Source organism: Botrytis byssoidea (genome assembly GCF_014898295.1).
Source record: "Botrytis byssoidea strain MUCL 94 chromosome Unknown BBYS_020, whole genome shotgun sequence".
In the NCBI taxonomy this organism is placed as follows: Eukaryota; Fungi; Ascomycota; class Leotiomycetes; order Helotiales; family Sclerotiniaceae; genus Botrytis; species Botrytis byssoidea.
Genome location: NW_024065861.1, coordinates 1 through 14,435, shown reverse-complemented (window position 1 = coordinate 14,435; position 14,435 = coordinate 1). Strand labels below are relative to the sequence as shown.

The 14,435-nt window shown below is 27.9% G+C and overlaps 4 protein-coding genes across 4 annotated transcripts; all 4 read right to left on the bottom strand.

Moving 5' to 3' along the window:
- Nucleotides 1–1,727: 1,727 nt before the first annotated feature.
- EAE97_008946 (uncharacterized protein) lies at nt 1,728–3,982 on the bottom strand (the record flags this gene model as incomplete). Its single annotated transcript, XM_038879461.1, has 4 exons — nt 1,728–1,757; nt 1,808–2,025; nt 2,086–2,839; nt 2,909–3,982. 4 exons carry the CDS (start codon nt 3,980–3,982, stop codon nt 1,728–1,730), a joined length of 2,076 nt encoding a protein of 691 aa, XP_038729474.1.
- Nucleotides 3,983–11,405: 7,423 nt separating this feature from the next.
- On the bottom strand, nt 11,406–12,390 carry EAE97_008945 (uncharacterized protein; the record flags this gene model as incomplete). The annotated part of the gene is made up of 2 exons (XM_038879460.1): nt 11,406–11,904; nt 11,960–12,390. The coding sequence occupies 2 exons, from the start codon at nt 12,388–12,390 to the stop codon at nt 11,667–11,669; spliced, it is 669 nt and encodes a 222-aa protein (XP_038729473.1). The 3' UTR covers nt 11,406–11,666.
- Nucleotides 12,391–12,618: 228 nt separating this feature from the next.
- On the bottom strand, nt 12,619–13,210 carry EAE97_008944 (uncharacterized protein; the record flags this gene model as incomplete). The annotated part of the gene is made up of 3 exons (XM_038879459.1): nt 12,619–12,713; nt 12,774–12,940; nt 12,963–13,210. 3 exons carry the CDS (start codon nt 13,208–13,210, stop codon nt 12,619–12,621), a joined length of 510 nt encoding a protein of 169 aa, XP_038729472.1.
- A 633-nt stretch (nt 13,211–13,843) lies between these two features.
- On the bottom strand, nt 13,844–14,339 carry EAE97_008943 (uncharacterized protein; the record flags this gene model as incomplete). Its single annotated transcript, XM_038879458.1, has 2 exons — nt 13,844–13,911; nt 13,967–14,339. The coding sequence occupies 2 exons, from the start codon at nt 14,337–14,339 to the stop codon at nt 13,844–13,846; spliced, it is 441 nt and encodes a 146-aa protein (XP_038729471.1).
- Between the last annotated feature and the right edge of the window lie 96 nt (nt 14,340–14,435).

Sequence of the window (14,435 nt, the reverse complement as noted above, 5' to 3'; positions counted from 1 at the left end):
AACAAATACATTCTTATCTTTAATTAATCTATTTTTCTAATCAATTATTAATTCAAATCTAATCAAAATAGATTCAATTAGAAATCCTATAATAATATCTATAAAATAAATATAAATAGAAATTATAAGCTTTGTTATTACACTATATATATAATCTATTCCAAAAGGTATAGTATTAGAAATCAATTCCTAATAGCTTATTACTATATATATATCTATAACAAATAGAGATTATATTTTATTGTAAAGATTATATAAGCTTTCGAAAATAATGTAGTATATATGATTTTGCTTTAAAGGGAATATTATATTTATATAATAACGAAATGGAGTGATTATATATATGTCTCTTTCAATCTTTATGGATTTATATAGATTAATTCCGGTATAGTATAAGGATTTACGGTCTTAAAAACATTCTAGACCGACTCCAAGCAAACCTTAAGTCTAATACTACTCTATTCGACAACCTCGTTGACAGTTATATACTAACGACGTTAAAGTTTTCGATCTTAAGCGTAAGAAGATTTACTCGATTACTTTGATTTAGCGAAGAGCTGTAGGATTATTCACTTTCCTCATTTAATAATCATTAAAATGATTTCAATTAAGTAAAGAAGCGCAGGAGCAGCTAGTATTATTTTCGGTAAATTATAAAGATTCTATACCGAAGTATAATTAATATTAGAATTCGATATATTACGGAGACTCTGTATATATCGAGACCGATTTGAACAAACCCTAAAAATAGATTTCTATCTGAGCTAAATACATATCTAGAACTTAGTAGTATACTTCAATTCCTTTAAGACTATATACTAAATTAAATATTTTCTTTAAATATTGTATGTATAAACAAGAGTATTCACTTTAAAGGAGTAACTTCAATACAATAGCTACTGTATTAAAAGGATTAAACGAATGCGAAAGAGACTAGCTCTTTCAGTAGTGTCTATATAAGGCCTACTACTTTCCTATATAGCTAGCTCTTTAGATAGAATACAATTAGATATACAGAACCTACAATATGTAGATACTACGTCTTTTGTATTCTTCTCGAATCAATATTATAGATACTACTTAGAGTTATAGACTAGCAAAGTCGATATCTCACTCTGTACGTAACGCCGACTACAAATCTTTAATCTTTAATTAAAAAGCTGATAAGATTAAAGCGTATTTAATAAAACTGAATAATATTTATATATCAATTTGAAGTTATACTAAAAATAAAGATATATACAACAAAAGATTAAATCCCTTTATAATAGGTTTAGAACAAAGGACTATCATTAAAAAGGTTGTAAAAACCATTCGACAATTGAGAATTTATATAAAGAGTCCGATGTAATGCCGGCTCTTATAAGTCTGTGTGGGAAATAGAGTCTAAGGGGGAAGTATATATAGTAAGAGATGGACAGAACGCCTTTAGGATAATAGCATACAGATAACGATATCAATAACGCGTACTTCATCGCTCGATGGAAGTTCACACCACTGAATTCTAAATATGTTTTTAGCTCAGGCAAAAATCTATTTTCAGTGCATTGTCGGAATGGTCCATATCGGCCTCGGTACGTGAATCAGATGTGGTTGAAATATAGGTAAGCCACTCGTAGATTAAGGCACAAAATTTCTCAAACCATATTGAAAAATGCGGATACAAGTTGTAAATTAATATAGCCTATTCATTACTAGATGCCAGTATAATAACCAGAGTATTCTTCTCACTTTGCTCTCTTTCTCACCAAAGCTGCCTACATACATACACTTAGAAACTTAATTGATAACAGGAAAGGTGGCTTACTTCAAAAAGTTGGAAAAAAATCTCTCTCATTTGATCTATCTTTATAAACTCAGGTGAAAGTTTAATAGTCTGTCGGTAAATTCGAAAGAGTTTTCTTTTTTCAGTCCGTGACATTTCACTTGTCGTTAAGAGTGTTGTATCGGTGGCCGCGACCGAAACGTGTTGTTCAATGGAAGAATTGAGCTGAGCCTTAGTTTGGATGAGTTTTTGGCTTTTCACTGATGTGATTGAAAGGTTACTACCACAAGCGTGTCATTCTTGGGAAGAAACGTACGTACATTCGTGATTGGACTTTTTGCCACTATGCTGCATACTACTTTGACTAGCATTACTTTTCACCATAGTATTAGGGTCAATTTTATCATGTTTCCCAACTTGATTATTGGAGGACGTAGCAGTCGCGGGGGCTGCTGTAGCTTCCTTACCCTTATCCTGCCCGGTGTCAGTTGCAACCTTCTGAACATTCGAGATTTTTGAAGGTGTAATGAGTTTCGAGCTTGAGCTTTCAGTAGACGGGTTGGGGATATTAGATCTCGCTTTCTTGTCCGAGTTTTCGTGCGAACTTTTGCCTGTGACAACATGCATGCGAACGGTTTCCATAATCATAGAGCTAATCTTTTTTTGGTCATTTGCCATGATACTCTTGCCGCCATCGGCGGTGATGCGCTGCCGCATTCTGATGCGCAAACATTTTTCCCCGAGATTATCTAATTGCTTGCACTTTGTTATATTTCCGTTCACCACAACCCGAGCTGTGGGACAAAATAACAGTGCCTCTCCTGTTCGAAGTGCGACAATTTCATGGAACAGGTCATCGCGATCTGCTCCTGCTAAATGTTTTTTGAGAGTGCTATACCAAGTAGGAGATTGAAAACGGTGAACAAACGTCACATTTGCCAAATCGATCAAGTCAGGTGACAGAGTCGGCTCTTGTGTTGCAATGAGAACGCGAGTTCCGGTATGCCGCTGCTGTCGAATGACTGACTTGAGTTCATTTGTAAGTACTTTAGCGTCGCCCGACTGAAGTAGGAACTAATTTTGCAATACAAATATCGTCAACCGCAATATCCTTAGTATCTATGGATATATTGCTGTACTTACTTTGTGTGCTTCATCCAATACGACAACCTGTCCGCATTCGCCCCTTTTTTCAAGGAAAATAGAGAGGCAAATGGAGAATAAGCAGCACGCATCACCGGTACTCATGAAAGGATCACTCAGGTCAATAATCGTCAATGATCCCGGCTGGAAAGACCATATATTTTCTTCAGCTGCGGCTGGTTTCATGATCTTCGTCTTCGTAGATGGCACTAGAAAGGTGTCGAGCATTTGAAGTCGCATATTAAGAGGTGTCTCTTGCCCTGCAGTCCAGCGTACATCTGCGAGCCGTTTCCGAAAAAGTGTGTATGTGAACTTAACGCCAGACATAGCTATCTCTCGAATAATGCTCATGACAGCTCCCATATACAGAGGTACGTTGTCAGCATTCGGATCGAAAGCCATGAGTTTAAGAATTCTGGAACTATCCAACTGGTCTTCATTGAGATAGAGCGGGACGACACGCAGGGGAAATCCACCATTGTTATGTGATGAAAGTTCCCCATAGAGTCTTTTCATCGACCATATATTCGATGGTGATACCATGATTGTGACAGGAATTCCGGATGAACACAGATTAACGGCTTCGCATAGTTGACTCGTATTACTGCTCGTGAAAGCATCGTAATGCATGACTAAACCAGCCAAGGGACTTGGAAGCTCGCCTGCTGAATTGTCTTTTATCAAGGATGATTCCAACAAACAAGACAATGTATGGCTCTTGCCAGCACCTTGTGAACCGCAGATGAATGCGGACCAAGGCATATTCAGGTTGGCAAGAAGCAGTCGGAGCCCAGCTTCTACACTGCAACCTTCTTCTCCCACTTCTATCCCGAGTAATCCATATTGGGGTGTTATGTCTGGAATTGTGGTTAAAGACGCGCTCGCAGACCTAATGACGAGATCATAGGCAGCTGCGCTGAATATGGGGGCACTCAAGAAAGCATCGACTTGTTGTTTAATTTGCGAACTTGATCCATTGGAATCCTCATGACTACCATCACTTATATGGGATAGTAATGGATGAAACCTATTCGTCTCGGATGTTTGAAAAGAATGACATTGTTTTAGTTCCATTTGATAGTGCTGAGCGTTATGTACGAGAAATGTTGAAGATAAAATGTAGAAATGACTTCGAGGAATTTTTTCAATATACTCATATACTAGGTAAAAATTATTCTTATTTTCCATCAGTTCTTTTTATATGAAGAGGGGTTCCTAACTATATGAACTACCATCTACCCCGCTCTTTGTACAAGAGCGTGATCGTTTTCCCATCATTACAAATCACGTGAGATAGTCCACCAGTGTGGGTGTACAGACTCACGGCACAACGTGACAGGAAGCACAATTTCACACTCAAATTTAGTAGCTTCAAAATTCAATCAAAATTATATAATTCTTTAGTATAAGATTCATAAGATATAGAAAAATTGTATTCCAGAAAGAAATATTGAACTCTAAAATTCAATAGTATATTATCCCATCAAGATTGTTAGGGTTTAGTAGTAGGGAATACGTCGGAAAGAGATTAATAGACTTAGTAAGAGAGTTATATAAAAAGATATAGTCTAGTTTAACAGTGGGTCGCTTATATCAAGTAGATCGGATCATTTTTATCTCGAATTGTTTATTTTATATTCAATATACATTTTCTTATTAATTAGTTATCGAAGTTCATTTTAAAGAAAGATATATAATCTTAATTATTTAAACTATTAATCAAACAAAAAATTAATCATTTGAAAAGTATTTAATTTTAGTAATATACTTGATTTATATTAAATAGTAGAATTCGAGAATAAATTTAATATATTAAGAATTAAATTAAAAGTTATAATTTAATTGAATTAAAAAAGAAAATATTTATTCAATATATATTTGATATAGATTAATAAGGCTTTTATTTAAATTTAAAATATAAAAGATATTAGCCAATTATATTCTCAAATCAAAAAATGTAAAATATAATTAGAAATCTTTGAAATATATTGATTTATAAAATATCAAATTAAATTAAAAAAATATTTTGATTGTATTTATGATTTCAAAACGAATTCTTTGTAAAAATTCTAAATATTAAAGAATAACTTTTTCGAAACTTACAGATATATAAATGAACAAAAAATAGTATATTTAATAATAATTTCATAATTCCATATAAAACAAACTTTATCATATATAATTATATTCTGAACTAATAATAATTAATATTAAACAAAATAGTAAAGTAAAATAATATAATTAAATATAAAGAATAGATGAGTAAAATTATATATAATAATAGAAAGAATTAAAACTCCTCCTATTTCGCAAATTCAAAAACAAATTCATTTTCCATTAATTATTAAACAATTTTCTATAAAAATTCCTATTTAATCTAAATTGAATAACTATCTATTTATTTAGATATAATGAGAGTAGTGAGAAAATGAATATATAAATCCTAAGGTGAAATAAAAGTAATATTGATTATAATATAAGATTTATAATTTATTAGAAATAAACAATAAGTTCTGTATATATAAGTAATATATATAGATTGTAGTATATTATTGTTATACAATTTCCTAGGATTTCCTTTATAAATTTTGTATTACAATTATATTAATATAAATTCTAATAGAAAATATTATTATTTTTAAAACTGTATTATTAAATTATATAAATATTCTTATTTACAAACTATAAATACAAAATACTTAATTTCATTAAAATATAAATTCTCTTTTTACTTCAAAATTATTCCTTGAATTATACTAATTTATGCTTTTTTAATTGAATATATATTATAATGATAAAATCCTTTTTATTTAAAAGATTTTTATTTATTTTATTTTAAATTTATTTCTCTTATTTTTCTTATATTTAATAAATATAATATTATTTTGAATATACTTTTGATTATTTTCCTTAAGGATTTTTTATATATTTTTTAGATTTGAAAATACTAATAATTATATATTGTTGTCTTTAAATTATTCTTATTATTTTATAAGATATTTATTATTGGCTTTTTTAATTTTATAAATTATTAATTTTTTTATTTCTGATTTCTATATATTCTTATCCTTTGATTCTAAATATTTTCTAATAAGATAACTAAAGTAGTTTATTTTCTTTTAATAAAGATATATAAAATTTATTATATGATTTTTTATATAAATCAAATAATTTTAATTTATAAGTATATTCTCCTATAATATTTAATATCTTAAATAATCTAATTATTCTTAGATTTAACTTTTTTTGTATACCTTTTTTTCTAAATCTTATTAATTCAAATTCAAATATTTTTTATCAATAATAATATTTAATCCCCTATAACAAATCATATTTGTTTATATCTTTTATTATAATATCTTTATTATTCTTCTTATATTTTTATTTATAATATCCTGAGGTCTTTTTAGAGTTTATTTAATATTTAATACTTTTTCTAATAAATCTATAATCTCAAAATTCCAAAATAATTATAAATTGTATTTATAATATAAATAAAATAATAAACAATTTAAACTAAAATATATTAAATTATTATAAATAAATTCAATTATAAATAATTTGATTCCCCGTTTTCCTTATTTTATTTCAATATATATTCTAAAATAATACTCTAATATCTGATTTTGTTTTTCTATTTGTTTATTTATTTATAAATAAAATATAATATTAAATTAATATTTTATCTTCAAATAAAAGTAAAAGATTAATTAGAAATTATTAATAAATATTATATTTCTATTTAATACAATATCCCTAAGGATTTTAAAATTAAAAAATACTTTGAATTATATCAAAAATATTAAATAATATCGATTGTTTTGTAATAAAATATATAACAAATTGTTTTCAGGAATTTATTTATTATTATAAATATATTATTAAAGAACTATTTTCTATTTCTATTAATATCTATAGCTCTTTTAGGCCCCAGACTCTTAATATAATCTTTTGTATAATTTACGATTCTATTTAAGATCTATTAATGTTGGAACACGTGACTAAGAACATATGACATTCTCCCCCACTTATATACGAAGTGTATATTTGAAGTAGAACGCGTATATAGCTTAGTAATACCCCTTTGTACGAAGGGAATAGATATGAATTATAATACTATTAAATCTAATATACTCTCTTACTAAGTCAATTCAACATTTAATAATAATAAATATTTTAAAAAAAGATTAATAGATTTAATAAGAGATTATATAAGAAAAATATTAAATTCTAATTAAGATTAATTTTATATTCTAACGTGTTTTATCACCGAGTAGATTATATCACCAAATGAATCACTATCACCTCAATTCTTGATCTCTCACTTCAATATACATTTTATTAATCAATTGAAATATAATTAAATAATAAAAAAGCTTGAATATTCTTAAATATTGAAATTATTCAAAAAAACAAAAAACTTAGTATTTGAAAAACTATTAAGCTATATAATTTATTATATATAATATTCAATTATAAAATAAATAATTTTATTTTCTATATTGAAATTTAAATGGATTATTATAATTTTATAAAATTGAAAAAGAAAATAATTATTCAATATATATTTGATATAGATTCAAAAGAATTTTTATTTAAATTTAAAATAATAGAAGATATAATAAATTATATTCTTAAATTAAGAAATATAAAGTATATTAAAAAGCTTTTAACATATTAATTTATAAAATATCAAATCAAATTAAAAATATATTTTAATTATATTTATAATTTTCAAAAAGTTTTTTATAAAAATTCTAAATTTATTAAAAAATAATTTCAATTAGTTTTGAATATACAAATAGAATATAGTATTTTCAATTATAATTTCTATAATTTTAATAAATTAGATTTTATAATAAATATAATATATCATAAGATAATAATAATTAATATTAAATAAAATAATAGAAGTAAAGTAATATAATTAGATAATAGAGAATAAATTATAATAATTATATATAATAATAAAGAAAATAAAACTATATTTCTATTTCTAATAATTTAAGAATAGATTTATTTTTTTAATTAATATATTAAAACCAATTTTTCTATAGATTAGACTATTAAATTTATATTTAATAAATAAACAAATAATAAAATAAATTTAGAATAATTGAAATATTTCAATAAATATATTAAAAATCGAAGAAAGAGCAAATATCGAATATTAATATTAAATAAGTATAAAAACCATAAATCAAAAGCTTTTCAAATATATTATAAAAAGAATAATATGAAATATATATATTTACTATTATATTCAAATTATTTAATTCAATTATTTAATATAAGCTATTTTAATAATCTAAAATATTTATATAATATTCAAATTAATAAATTCATTAACGTAGTTTAACACCGAGTGACCTATATCACCAAGTGGCCCACTTTCACCTCAATTTACACTTTCAAATTCATATTATTCAACAATAATTGAATTAATTAATTAAAACTATTAAGAATCTAATAATTTAGAATTTATTATATTATTTTGATAGATTCTTATATTATATTCTATTTTTCCATATTTATTATAATATTAATTAGAAAATACTTTTTTATTAGAATTCCCCTTTTTTTAATATTTATTATATTAAATCTGAATATTAATCTTTTATTAAAATAATATATTAAAAGTTTTTTATTTAATAAATACTTTTTCTTAATATAATTAAGTTTTTTTTATATATCAATATTTATTTAATATTTCATTTGTTATTCAAAATATATAATTCTTTATATTTAAAAATATATTTTTATAAACTAATCTTTTTATATCTTTAATTAAAATTAATATAATTTCGAATATAAATATAAAAAAGTTTAATTAATAACAAATTATTCGAAATTTAATTAATATTAATTAAAAAAAAGTTTTAATTAGATTATAAAGAATTTAAGAGATTTATTAATTTAGATTAAAAGAAGAGAGGGTAGATATACAAATTCGAATATTTAATTTTGAGAATATAACTTTAGAATTAAATAGAATTAAATTTATTCCTTAAAACCCTACTTTTATATTTTAAGAAATAATTGATTCTTAATATATAGTTTTGAAAACTATAAAGAATTCAATTTTCGAAATATAATTAATATATATTTTAATAAATTCATTAATTTAAATATTATATAAATATTTTAGATTATTAAAATAATTAATATCAAATAATTAAATTAAATAATTTAAATATAATAATAAATTTAAATATATAATATTATTTTTTTATAATATATTTGAAAAGCTATTAATTTGTAATTTTTATATCCATTTAATATTAATATTCGATATTTGTTTTCTTTTCAATTCTTAATATATTTATCAAAATATTTCAATTATTTTAAACTTGTTTTATTATTTGTCTATTTATTAGATATAGATTTAATAATCTATTCCATAGGAAAACTGGTTTTAGTATATTAATTGAAGAGATGAATCTGTTCTTAAATCATTAGAAATAGAGAAATAGTTTCATTCTTCATATTTCCATATATTATTGCTATAGCTCATTCTCGATTATCTGATTATACTGATTTACTTCTACTATATTTCTCAGCACTAATAACAATCATTACTATATATATAATCCCTATTATAAAGCCTGTTTTATTGAAATTATAGAAATCATTATCCAAAATACTGTATTTTGCTTATATATTTACAACCAATTAAAACCATTCTTCAATAAACTTAGAATCTTTATAAAAAGCTTTTTGAAAGTTATAAATATAATTAAAATATATTTTTAATTCAATTTGATATTTTATAAGTTAATATGCTTAAAGCTTCCCAATACATTTCGCATTCCTTAATTTAAGAATATAATTCATTATATCTTTTATATTCTTTAATTTAAATAGAAATCCTTTTGAATCTATATTAAATATATATTGAATAATTATCTTTTCTTTTAATTCTATAATTTTATAATTATTAGTTTAAATTTCTATATAAAAAAATAAATCTTTTATTTTATATTAAAGAATTATATAAGAGATATTATAGAGTATAATAGTTTTTTAAATATTTAGTTTTTTATTTTTATAAATAGCTTTAATAATGAGGAGTATATGAGCTTCTTGATTATTCGAATTCATTATAGGTTATTAATAAAATATATATTGAAAAAGAAAGATGTAAATTGAGATAAAAGTGGGCCACTCGGTGATATGGGTTACTCGGTATTAAACTACGTTAAGATATATATTAATTATATTTCGAAAGTTGAATTCTTTATAATTTTCAAAGTTATATATAAAAAATCAAGGTTTTAAAAAATAGATTTAATTCTATTTAATTCTGAAACTATATTTTTGAAATTAGATATTTGAATTTATATATTTATTCCCTTTTTTTTCAATTTAAATCAATAAATTTCTTAAATTCCTTATAATTCAACTAAAGTTTTCTCTTAATTAATATTAGTTAAATCTCGAATAACTTGTTATTAATCAAACTCTTTTATATTTATATTTGAAATTATATTAGCTCTAATTAAAGATATAAAAAGATTAGTTTATAAGAATATACTTTTAAATATAAAGGTTTATATATTTCGAATAACAAATAAAATATTAAATAAATATTAATATATAAAAAAAACTTAATTATATTAAAAAGGAATATTTATTAAATAAAAGACTTTTAATATATTATTTTAATAAAAAATTAATATTCAAATTTAATATAATAAATATTAAAAAAAAAGTATTTCTAATAAAAAAAGTATTTTCTAATCAATATTATAATAAATATAGAAAGATAGATTATAATATAAGAATTTATTAAAATAATATAATAGATCCTAGATTATTAGATTTTTGATAATTTAAATTAATTGATTCAATGGTTATTAAATAATCTATATTTGAAGGTGTAAATTGAAATGAAAGTGGCCTACTTGGTGATATAGCCCACTCGGTGTTAAACTATATTATCAAGCTTTTACTAAACTTATGGGAATCACGGGTTCATTGCTGCTGTGCCGAACTTTTAGCCCAGTACATTTTTCAAATTCAGTATCGTCTTGGAAAACAAAGCAACGCGGCTAGCACACTCAGTCAGTATGAACTTAGTGAAGGAAACTTTGTAGACCTCCCCCCTCTTTACAAAATGGAGATTCTCGAAAAAGCTACATCATTTTAGCTGAACATAGCAAAGTGCTCATCGGATAGTCTAAAAGCCTCGCATAAGTTGGGTCTCTCATCACCGAGTCTTCTGATTCGGTCAGTAACCCAGGTCCACAAGTCTTGACCCCATTAATTCGATCTACATCGCTCTCTAGATTCTTCGAACACTCTACTGCTATCAGGATATATAGGGTGTTCTGGCCAAAATTTACGGGGAGAGTGGGAGGTACCTCCCTAAAAGTAGTATTCAAGCTTGTTTGACGATTCACTACTATATCTTCGTATCTGTCTCCTACTTTTTTACGTAGGTGAAGCTTTGCTATAAGAGACTGAATGCTCTTTGTATATTATTTCATATCAACTTCGGCACCAAGAGTTGCTGCAGGTACAAAAGCTTCTCTATTATGACTGTATGTATGAATTAACAAAAAACTATTTAAGTCTGAATCGATTATAAACTTCAACGGATTGTTAGACTTATAGGATCTAGCATAATGAATAAGTTGCTCAAGACCTACTAGATCGTGTCTTATTGATGAGTACTCTTGTGATCACACAATCAACATCCTCGTGTATAGAATTTGAAGACAAAGTTGAATCAGTCGTTTGTATCTATATTCGCAAATCAATGGAGAAATTCGGACGTGAATACACCTCTTGGATCCCAATCTCTCTTCAAGGCCATCAACTTAGTAAGCCTTTCGTTTCCTCGAAATCTCCGCTCAATAGGTCCAACTCGAGTACCATTCTGAAAATCTACAAAATTTGCCACATCATTACCGCGCATTATTGCAATAGACCGCTCATTGAATTCATCTACTTTCGATCGGTTCTTGGAATCAGTATGCCAGATGAAGTTGTTTCTAAACATATTAGCTTATCAGACATTTGTGAAAGTGAGAAGAATCTTCTACTTACTGCCAATACCTAATGTCGTGAAGACACATAGCTGACTCAACATCTGGCCTCTTTACGGGCCGAGAATCCCATTGAAAATTGAACGCAGTATTGATTGCATCTGAACATTCCGCAATCATCTCCTTCCAGATTGCAATTGTCCGAAGGAAGGCTTCTTCATCGAATTGATGCAGGCCAACAATACCGAATTGTTTAAAGTCTCCCTTAGCCGCGAGTGCTTCTCCTCTATCGCTTGCATTCTGAATTGGTACCGGCGCTCCACTAGCGATAAGTGATTTTAGATCGTATATATCTTTATATGCCAATGCCGCATCGTTAGGATTCCCAGTGTAACAGGCCGCAATAACCAAACAAGGATCTCGTGCCGATGGTGGAGCCATGATCATAAAACCAGCCGTTGCAAATTGATCATTGTTCATTAAATTTTTCATAACAGAAGTCACTTCGCAAGCACGATTAAGTGGAAAGACAAAACTTCCAACCCAAATGACACCTTCATCGTTTCCAAGATTCTTCAAAGGATGAATCTTTATTACGAGCTATGTTACGAGACCAAAATGTTGTCCAGCACCGCGTATGGCGTAAAGAAGATCCGGATATGTGTCATCAGTGACATCGATTAGTTCCCCATCTGCAGTTATGACACGAGCAGAGACAATTTAGTCCGAGCCAAAACCAGTAACCGAAGAAGTAATGGAACAACCACCGCCAAGAAAGTATGGGATAGCGCCCACCGTGTTACCGTTTCCCAAAGCTAAATGTAAAGTCAACTACACTTCCCAAGAGTTCTGGAGGTAGACAGAATAATACATACCAGTGAAGAACCCAGCTTCCGCAAGAGTTACTGCTACTTCTTTAGAGAGAATACTCCCTTTGATGATTGCAGTGCCAGACTCTACGTGCACCTCTATACCCTTGTATAAACTCAGGTCAATGATGATGCCGTCACTCCCAATAGTAGACCATGCACTGTGACCTCCGCTTTTTGTCACGAAAGATATACAGTATTTTGATGCCCATTTCACCTATTTCTGTGTTAGGAAGAGACCAATGCTCGGGTGGTTGAATCCTCATAGTATTTTGGCAATCAGTTTCTGAAGTAGGGAGTACGATAGCTCCAGGAGTCTTCAAATCAATGTCCGTCCATCGTTTTAGATACTCTGCAAAACTAAGATCATTGGGATCCGTCAAGATCTTGCAAGTAGAAGTCAAGACTTCTTTCAGCTCCGAGAGTTGAACAAGATCATTCATTTTTGGGGCGACAATATTTGGTCTTTAAATGACGGGGATGTCCAATAGAAGAAGGGAAATGATTGAAAAAGGACAGGAAATTTTACAATGTGAATATGATTTTGCTTGACAAAAATGTCCGAAATGTAAAAATTTATAGGATAAAATAAGTAAAACCAACATTTGAATTACCAATCTCGAGTAATGATAGCACAGCAGTATCCACTGGAATAATACCAAAACAGTAAACTGCTTACTTGACGAAGAAAGAAGAAGTCTAGTGCCATAAGCAGACATCAGTGAGAACGTAATAGTTATTGCACATGGCCTTCATTGACAAATTATCATTTCTAAACCGCCGCAAACCTGATGACACAATGAAGTGATAATACATTTTCACTGCGTACTAATACATCCCTCCATAATCAAACGCCTTTGCACCTCACCGTGTCTCTTTGGACCATCGCTATAGATATTTTAATCATCGCGTCACACGGATTGAATTGAAGATACCTCCGAAATCAAGAAAAATACAGCTTTATGGTACATAGACGACTTGCCTTTCCCTCAAACCCTTCCAGCGCGCCCGCAATCTCACATAATCGCACATGTCATGATCTGACGGAGGACATTGTGGGCTAACCAAGTCAAACCCTAATCGATTTTAATAGATCCATAAATCTTCTGGACAAAAGCCCAACAAGCAAAATATCCGATTGAACCTGATTCACTTATTAGGACCATCTCGTATTAGATTGTTGTGGATTATGGACTTACCAGTAAGGATGAAAAACAAAAACGAGATTAATGCACTATACCCAATGTAAAGTACACTACCCGCCAAGCCACCAAGTTGTAGTTTTGTTACCCAGTAGATCATGGCATTTGCAAATACGTAACCAGCGCTAGCACCGGCCGTCATAAATGCTCTCCAATGCCAGTGGTAATTCTCGCTACAAAGCAAGAAATATATCATAAGAACGGTGACAGCGGCACAGGTGATGATCATGAGACCGTAACATAAAAAGAGGAAGCCGAACATGTAGTAAACCTTTGAAAACCAAATGGAGGACATGATGAAGTAAAGTTCAACAAAAATTGCTCCAAATGGTAAGATACCTACAAGAAGCATGGATGGAATTGGGCGCATGTATGATGTCGAAGGTGGAATTTGACGTGGTATTTGGTTGGTACGGACTGGAGAAGCGATAGGTGGTTGGCGGAATCCAACCCAACTTCCGGCAAA